Source organism: Austrofundulus limnaeus, unplaced genomic scaffold (genome assembly GCF_001266775.1).
Source record: "Austrofundulus limnaeus strain Quisiro unplaced genomic scaffold, Austrofundulus_limnaeus-1.0 Scaffold96, whole genome shotgun sequence".
NCBI lineage: Eukaryota > Metazoa > Chordata > Actinopteri > Cyprinodontiformes > Rivulidae > Austrofundulus > Austrofundulus limnaeus.
Genome location: NW_013952498.1, coordinates 1,181,157 through 1,190,738, shown reverse-complemented (window position 1 = coordinate 1,190,738; position 9,582 = coordinate 1,181,157). Strand labels below are relative to the sequence as shown.

The window sequence follows — 9,582 nt, the reverse complement described above, 5'->3', positions numbered from 1 at the left end:
CAATGCAGTCGCTTTGAAAACATCAGATATATATCCGATTTAAAACCACATACTGAAACGGCCTGGGTCGGATTTGAAAAAATCGGATTTGTCGCGTTCAGACTGTCATAAAAAAATCGGATATGAGTCAGATGGGTCAAAAAAATCGGATTTGGGTCGGATTTGCCTGCAGTGTGAACGTAGCCCATGAGAGGGGAGTGTGGTGTCTTTTAAAATCATGATAGAATTCTGGGATTTTAATTTTGGGACAAAAATGTATTTTTCATGAAGTAAAACTAATGTTAATATCTTAAAATGTTGTTAAAAATGAAAATAAAATGATTGCAGCAACAGAGTAAAGAATTAAACATACACAAGCCCTGTACGTCATCCTCTCTGGGTTGTAAGCCTAAGATAAAATAAAACATAAAGCATTATGCAATTGCACCCAAAATCTACAAATAATGAGAGTTACACATCAGGTTTCTTTTAAGCTCATTTCTTTGTGGATCTTTGTTTTGCTGAAAAGCAATATACTGAGCATCTGACACAGGGCTGTTAAAGTATGAATAATATTAATATTTTACTATTACAAACACCAGTTACATTACCGGACTCTGCTTTAGGACACAAAACACCAAGTCAGGTGTTTTGATGGTCTACAGCAGAGGTTCTCAAACTGGGGTCCCAGGACCCCCAGGGGTCTGCCAGTCGTATCTTGGGGGTCCTCAAAAATTTTCAATAAATTGTTCATTTGATTTTTATTTTTTAAATTTTATAAGGGGAATAATACACTAATAAAACAAACATACTAAACCAAACAAAAGATAAAATTTCCATGGCATTTAGGAGGTAAAATAACAGTAAACTATTTTCATAAGTGGGTCCCCGGAAATTTTTACCCTTGTAAGGGGTCGCCAGACCAAAACATTTGAGAACCCCTGGTCTACAGAGATCAAATTCAATTTGAAATGGATAATGGTTGGCATCAAAATGGTCATATTTAATTAGCCTTTTTGTAATTTTAAGTAGCAATAGCCGAGGATGCGTGTCTCTGCCACAGTTTTTTGTTTTGTTTTGTTTTTGTGGGTTGAAGCAGAAAACTCTGGGAACCACTGTTCTCATTAGTCTGAAATCGGTGCATTTCATAGAGATAGAGTCTCATTAACCAAATATTTTTATCACTGACCTTTTTAAATCGTTCATCATTTTTGACAGATTAGAACACTGGGACAATGTTCTGCAAGACTGTGTAATTCACTGCAACACTGCCACTAATAGTCCCTCTGTACAAGACCAGCTGAATGTGCATTTTTATTAGTTATTGTTTAGGATTTGAAGGTGTCATTGCTGTCTTTGGCAGAAACTGTGTTCCACTATTTTTGTACAAACAGCTGATTAAATAGGCAACAATCTAAAGGCCTGGTAAAGGGTCTTTGACAACTAAGGCTACGTTCACACTGAGGTTCTTCAGGTTTAATTCATATTTTTTGCTCAGATCCTATTTTTGTCCCACATCTCCAAGGGGGAAAATAGAAATACTCTCAATTCGTCGGTCCACCTCTGACAGGGGGCATCAGAGACGGTTGGCGTCAAGTTCTATCTTGTTTGTTTTTTTTTTACTTTCAATGTAAGCATGTATAGATTGAGTCTGTAGGTACAATCAGAGGCAACTAAATTATTATCTGCTATGCTTGTTTTGTCCAATGTTTACATTTGATCTTGCCACTTGTCTTCTACTCAGGGAACTCAGAATTACACATCTGAAATGGGAACGAATTATCACTTTAATCATGTTAGTATCAATGTGATCCAACATGTTGGTATACCGGTGTTATGTTATGTTGGTGGAAATTATCTGTTATCCAGGACACAACCAATCTAGACAGTTTTTCAAAAAGACAAAGCAACTGGACTTCTGTTCTGTAGCTAAATGCAAGCTAAGTTCCAAGCTTTAAACTGTATAATGTTGGTATCAATTTCAATATCTGGATTGATCCATGCACCTCTACCTCACTGATGTAAAGGTTGACTGAAAAGCAACACAATCGTTCAGACTGCAGTCACTTAAAAAGCATCAGGGGTCAGATTTATAAAGCTTGTATATGCACATGAGCCCAGAAAATTGCGTACGCTACTTTTCACGCAAAGGTTGTGATTTATAAAATCCAAACATGACGTGAAAATGTGCGGTCCCTCAGCCAGCTCTGACCCATGTTCATTTTGGAGACGGGAAGCTGCGACACAGATGGTGAAGAGGAATTTAGAGCCACACTGTGTAATGATCACTGTCAGATATTTAATTTCAGTTCATAATCAGACTTAGATTTTTATTCAACTTTATCATCAGCTTTCTTAACATTATTATTTATGCTTCTGCTGGTGAGCCAGGACCTTTGAAATAAAAACTTAAATCTTAAATAAAAGTTCCCGCATCTCCATTCCTTCCTCCTCCTCACAACCCTGACCCACAGACCCCTCCCCGACAAGAGACATTAAAATCACGCTTTGGGTACGCACAGGGCGCGCCCACCCACCCTTGCCAGTGTGGATGTTATAAAACTTCTCTTTTTAAAGTCCGTATTTGTCACACGCGGGGGGGAGACGAATGGTGCTGCTGGATATGGGCACCATTGACCCCCATGACCCTAAAAGGAAGATGCGGGTATAGATAATGGATGAATATCCAAATGGCCTGAATCAGATTTTAAAAAAAGATTTTTATTTTACATTCAGCCTAACAAGTCGCATTTGAGCAAAAAAAAAATTAATCAGATTTGGGCCTCTTTTGCTTGCAGTAGGACACAGAAAATTGCCCTGGCCTTACTGCTTAAAAATATGGATTTTTTTTTTTTCTTTTCTGGGAAACACTTAAGTGGTGCTAGTATTCCAGTCTCCACAGGATTCTGTCTTCAGATCAAAAATATAGCAGCTATGTTAATAGCAGTTGGTCTGAAATTCCTTAAAAGCCTTTTGACTTTTTATTTTATTTTATTTAGTGTCATGCTAAAGGTAAGAACCAGAGAAAGTCGTCTGACACCCTGGTTTTAAAATAAAACAGCCCCCGGTAGCATCTGGAAATGTCTGAAAACGTTTAAATGGTAAATCAAGCCCAGTCGGACTCCCAAAGCATTTTATAGTTACAGTCATTCACCCAGTCAAACATACATTCAAACTGATGGTGGTAAGCTACACTGTACCCACAGCTGCCCTGGGGCACACTGACAGAAGCAAGGCTGCCATGCACCAGCACCACCGGAGGACCCTCTGACCACCATCAGTAGGCACGGGAGGTGGAGTGTCTTGCCCAAGGACACAATAACTGAGATGGCTGGAATGGAGGATCAAACCATCAACCCTCCAGTTGCAGAACGACTCCCCTAACCCCCCAGACACAGCCGCAGAAACCAAAATTTTTTGCCCACTGGTGGAACAAAGACTGTTACAGGGTTAAGCTGTCAGTCAAATTGTATCCCTGCAATTTAGGAAGCACTTGATTTGTTTTTGCTTTGGGATCTATTGGTAGAGCACACTGTATGTTTTTATAATTAGTTATCCGTGTTCATTTAATTATCTGATGTAAATCTGCCGTTAAGATTAAAATCTGGAATAATATGCAACATAAGCCTATAAAAACAAAACCACTTAGGTTGCAGCTTGTGTTTATAAAGTTATTGTGGTCTATTCATTCAACCTAAAACAACAATCTTTATTTCACCTCAAACTTAATGTAACTGTCAGAAAAAAAATCCGCATTATGCTTTTGGTTATTTGCTCAGATCATTTGCAAATTATTTTGTTGGTGTTATCAGTCCAAAGATGGAAGGGTTGTTGATTTCATAATGATTATAACGATTATAAAAAAAAGAGTGAACATCATGTCGGCTCTATTTGTCTAGTATAACAGCATTTACTGTTTCCTACTGTTTCAGCAATGTGATAATAATAGCTGTCAACACTGTTTAGTCTGAAAAGCTGTAATATAACTGCAGCACTTGCACAGTAATAAAGCTTCCCCAGTATGTGGTATTGTGCAGTACAGCTCAGTTATTTGTGGTTTTCCATTGTTTTAATAAAAGTGTTGAGTAATTTAAACTGTTTTTTAACCATGTCAGCCAAGGTTCCATGTGAGCCAAACAGGTATCGCACAATAACACCAAAATACACTGATCATTAACTGGTGTGACTGAATCAAACAGCTTCTCTGCAGTAGCACAGGACAGCAACACTATTCCTTGTTTTATGAATTCATTAAATCTAAAATATATTCATCTCATTTGTGCACAAGGATTGCATTTCGTATGCATTACTAATGAAGACAAAAGTGTTTTATCTGACCAAAACAGCAGATCAAGAGATTGACATTTAATTCCTTAGCTGACCAGAGTGTAGATATCTAACAATCAGTTGTTTTAACAACACACGTTTCTGGCACAATACCTATTGTGTGTTTAGGCTGCTCCTTATCACTTGTGTGTCACTTTGGATTTAAGTGTCTGCAACATAATAAACTCACAGAGAGAAGCTGTGTCTCCCCGCAGCATCACACCAGGACCAAATTGTAAAATGTAATGAAAAAAACGCCATGATGGCCAAATGTCCTAATCATTTCTGCTAGATCTATCTTTGCCATCTACTGTCCTGATGCATATTTTCTCACCTATTAGTGTAATAATAAAATGCAGAGTGACTCTGTGGTCCTGTCGGAGCAGCTCCTTCAAAGCCCCTGCAGATCTCTTCAGCATTCCACTGACACCAGACAAGGCAAAGGACTTCCTCACATACTAGATCACACGGTAGACAATGTAAAACAAAAAAAATGAGAAAATTTAAAAACTTTTGCATCAATGGAAATGGAAAAAAAAGTATTTGTGATAGTACGTCAATTTTAAGGATTCGAAAATAATGACACACAAGCGATCAGAACTAAAATCCATTTAGCTTTAAGAGAGTTTAGAGCAGTGTTATTGCTTATAAAATGTGTTCTTACCGCGATTTCGTCTGCTTGAATTATTTCCACAACACAAGCCAGGCAGAACAGTCCGCCTCCTTCTTCAGGCCGCAGCCGGATGCTCCATTTCGGGTCGTGTCCGAAATGAACTTTTTCATAAATGATATCCGCACTTGACATTGTTGTTGTTTTTTTTTTACCTATAAAAATAAAAACAAAATTAGAATAAAAWTATAATTCTTTAAAGAGTCTACTGAAAGTAGTGGATGTGAAAAAAACATGAAAAATGCCTATTTTATGACTAAACTATTGGATGTTATTAACATAGCAACGCTAGCACAACACTAAATATCTAAAGCTTTAAAAACAATGCTGTAACTCACGTTAGCTTTATATTTTTTGTCGAGTAATTATATTTTATAAGCTATGTTTATCCAAAACAGAAAGCTAACCTGTAAAKTCGTGAATCACATAGCTAATAAATGGTGACAAGCTTTAGCGCGTTAGCTTAACCGCTGTCGGCTGGCAGAAGTCACGTGAGATGTCAAAAGTCAAAACTTTATTAACAGCAGGAGGCAAGACAACAAAACTATGAACGCAAAATACACGCCCCTTTTAGAGTATGAACAAGTATAGTTTTACATTATTATTTACTTTAAATTTTCAAAAATTAGATAGACTTAAAATGGTAGTGTTAAGAGTTTGTTTCCAATAAGCTACATTTACCAAGACTCACAATTAGTGCATTAGCATTTTAGGAGCTCTTTCTGAGAAAACAAAAACTTAGAGCAATTTTAAAAAAATCTGATCTATTTCTTGTTGCAATGTTATGAATTAAAATAAATGTTTCTGTATCAGGGCTTCATAAATTATTTAGCCTTTTATTTTTAGGATAAAAACAAATGATGTAAAAAAAGTAATTAAAAAATAAGTAAAAAAAATTATGACCTGTCTTTATTCGTAGATTTTAATTCTCATATTTAGAAATGATRTAAAAATGTCCTATTTAAACAGAAAAACAAGTTGTCACTATAAGTCTAGCATTCCTTGATGGAATGCATGTCACCCGCTGTTTTTCATGCCAAAGTTTTGAACTAAGTTGAAAATATGAAAGTGTAGTGTTGGTCAAATTTGAAGGTGTTCACCTGAACAGTCTCATGCAATATKGAAAGATGTCACATTCAGCGTATGTGCTGTGAGTGACTGTCAACTACTACACCAGATTCCTGCTCAAAATATTTCAAATCAGATAAGTTATAACCATCTGAAATCAGATACACTCCAAAAATTAAACTGTATGTGCATCCAATTATACCTTTCAGCAAGATTCATTAAAATTTGTCCATGGGTTCTGAGATATTTTAGTAACAGACATAACATTGGAGGTATGATAGTTTTTTTCCCCTTAACTTGTTTAAGCAGTTGATAGATCATCCACTGAAGTTCCATCAGAAAGAAACAGGAGTAATGTCCTTAATTAGCATTTGAAAGCATTTACAAATGTTTTCTGTTTGTACTTAAAAGAAATGCCTTTGTTAAAAAAAGTTTTCAGCAATGATGTTTGTGACTGCTTCATGGATTCAGTGGTGATCATCATCACCATGACAACAAGAGCCCTTCGGCAACTGAGYGGCGATGTGATGAGAGGTTTGTGGAGGCGAGTTTGAGCTACTAYCAACACGTCAATTTATCCTGTTACTCCATAAACATACCTCACTTGCTCAGTGCATCTCACAGCGTAAGATTTTTGTTGTTGTTCTTTTTAAGTGTTTCTGCACAACAAATAAGCAAGCTGGAGTGCTTCCAGTGAACTAATTGTTTCTCAGTGAGTAATATGTGTTGAGCTTTGTAAATTAGATGGTGCCAAAGTTCGCACAAAGTGTCAAATAAGTGTTCGGTTGATTGAGACGAGTGTGGAACCAGAGCAAGAAGGCAGAGGGTCTGATCAAAACTGAGATGTTGTGTTGAGCGTAAAGAAAAACAGAAAAAAAATGCATGAACAGATGATGGGATATTCATGATCTTCCAAATTATCAGTTGAGGAACATTATAAGACAAGACAAGACAAGACAAAACTTTATTGATCCCACAGTGGGGAAATTTGCACATTACAGCAGTTCAAAACAGGATATGGGTGAAATAGAATAAAGAAAGATAAGTAAAAGAAAAACAAAAAAACACTGATATATTATTATCATTACTCGTGATTATATTATTATGCATGAACTATTTTAGCACCTCATCCTATCTGTAAGGCTGAGCCCGGCCACCCTATGAAGGAATCTCATTTCAACCACTTGATCTCATACTTTCTGTCGTTATCTAAATCTCCTAACCATGGATGAGGGTTGGAACGTAGACAGGCCAATAAATTGAGGGCTTTGCCTTTCGGCTCAACTCTTTCTTCACCACGACTCACCAAAGCAATGTCTTCTTTACTGAAGATGAGGTCCCAAGTGGATCCATCTCCCCCTCCATCCCCCACAGATGTGGCAATCAGTGTTTTCACCTGCCCCCTCCTGATTGACTGGCACCTGATTGAGCTCACCTGCAGCAGACTTCCTTGATGAGCATCTGGTATTTATAAGGCAGCACTGAAGATCTGATCTTTGGTGGAGCAACACATCCACTATATGTCGCGGCTGCTTATATCTTAAAACATTACCTTGAGTTACTTACCTGTGTTCTTTATGTCCAGTTGTCTCGAGTACTTACCTGCCAATCCGGAGCTGCCTGTGGAAAGACTCACCTCTCGCTCACATGCCTGTCTGCCTCCAACCTGTAAGGACACTCACCTGCTCAGCCCTCCTGCCTTCCTACCTGCCTCCTCTGGTTGGAAACTGCATACTCACCTTGTGGATCCAAGCCTTCTCCTCCAAGCCATTCCCCTCCCTGATCACTCCCTGGAACCCAAACTCYACTGTAAATAAAGATCTCTTACCTTTTTATAAACTGCCTCCTGAGTTTGTTCATCGTACACTCATCTTTGACTTACCTGATAACAGAATGCCATAAGCCTTCTCCAGATCAAAAAACACATGTGGACGGGAGAGACAAACTCCTKGAACTGTTGCCTCTATGACTTGATTATGGATAAGGTGTTTTTTACAGATTWGTGAACCTCTGCCCATCTTTACTTCTGAGATTCAGCCTCTCTAACATAATCTTTTTATACCTAGTTGCAAAATGCTCCATCTGTTTCATGATAAAATATAGTCTTATTTAGCGTTTTTCCAGACACTTTAAGATGCTTTATATTCACACACATTCGATCACATCAATATGATCCAACCTGTGGAAAACTATTGTACCCACAGCTGCTTTGCTTTATGCTCCTTACTTTTATGACTTTTGTTGCCATGTTTCAATTATTTTTAGATAGGCCCCTGCCAAATAATTGCATTATTTTTATCCTAAAATAGTTTTAGTTTAAATATTYAATAAGTTTACTATGTTGCATCCTGTTGTTCACATTTTCACACAATGTACCAATCAATTGCAGTAGTTGTTTTGCCTCCAGCCATTTTGGGACAAACATGCATCAGTCTGTGTGGTTGTTTTATTRACCTGAGAGACATCGCAAGAAGAGGAGAGCTAAAACACAATACACTGTCAGCTTTAATCTGACAGCAGTTTTATATGTGCTACTTTCAGTCAAAGTGTAAGCAGCAAGGACTTAAAACAAAACAGCTTTTTCTCACATCATTCCTTGACCTTTGTCTTTCTATAACTCTTGTTTTGACTTCCTTTGTACCCCCCCAAACGCCCACACACACAGATCAGTCAGCGCTGTGATACGCTCATCTGCACTGACATGTTATTCTGGGCTGATTTCCTTCCACCACCCATACAGCTGCAGTGAAGAGAGGTCTTGAGAAAAAGCCTAAAATAGACATTTTTTTCCAGTTACATCAGCTTGTTGTTTGTCACAAAGCTAGCAATTTATTCACTCAAGGGTGATGACATTTTATTTTTGCTTGTGTGTGTAATAGTTAGTCCGTTTGTCAACTAAATATCTGACAAACTAGTAATCATTGGATGTACATCTGCAACTGACTTAGTTTTGGGGTCAGCCTTAATCAATTGTAAATACACAAAAATGCTTAAAACTTTATCACTTTTACAGCTATTGAGCTAATATTTTGTGTGGTAATAGCTGAGAGTCCTTCACACCTTAGGCTACTAGCACTAACAGATCATACAATGACTTGTTTGAAGACTTAACTATTAACTGTTGGAAATAACTCTCTTTCTGTTAGCAAAATATGTCAAAAAGCAATGCATGGATTTCAATGAAATTTTCAGAAATTAACCATTGAGGGTACTTTTACATCTGATTACCTGTTGGAGTGAACACAATTCAAAATGTCTTTCCCAACACAATCAGTTTGAAAATTCAAAAATGACTATGGCTCAGCACAATTTTATGCAAATTAGGCTAAAATTTGTCGTAGTAGTAGCTAAGAGTTATTCATAACTCATATTCTGGAATCTACACATATTACTACATATTAACATAAACTACTGGAGTCAACCCTGTTTCTCTGTAAGTAAAATATCTCTCAAAATCGTTAGCTAAAATTAAAATTTATTATAGCTATTTACACATATATAGGACAGTTTGGTCTGGTTAAACATTTATAGCTTATAAC

General features: G+C 37.2%; 1 protein-coding gene across 1 annotated transcript in view; it reads right to left on the bottom strand.

Annotated features, from left to right (window-relative positions):
• The window catches only part of mei1 (meiotic double-stranded break formation protein 1), a gene marked incomplete in the record, with an annotated part of 48,537 nt that extends 43,082 nt beyond the window's left edge, over positions 1–5,455 (bottom strand). Inside the window, 3 exon segments of the mRNA XM_014012926.1 lie at positions 4,640–4,763; positions 4,970–5,130; positions 5,383–5,455. Coding sequence (XP_013868380.1) covers positions 4,640–4,763; positions 4,970–5,110 — 265 coding nt within the window.
• Between the last annotated feature and the right edge of the window lie 4,127 nt (positions 5,456–9,582).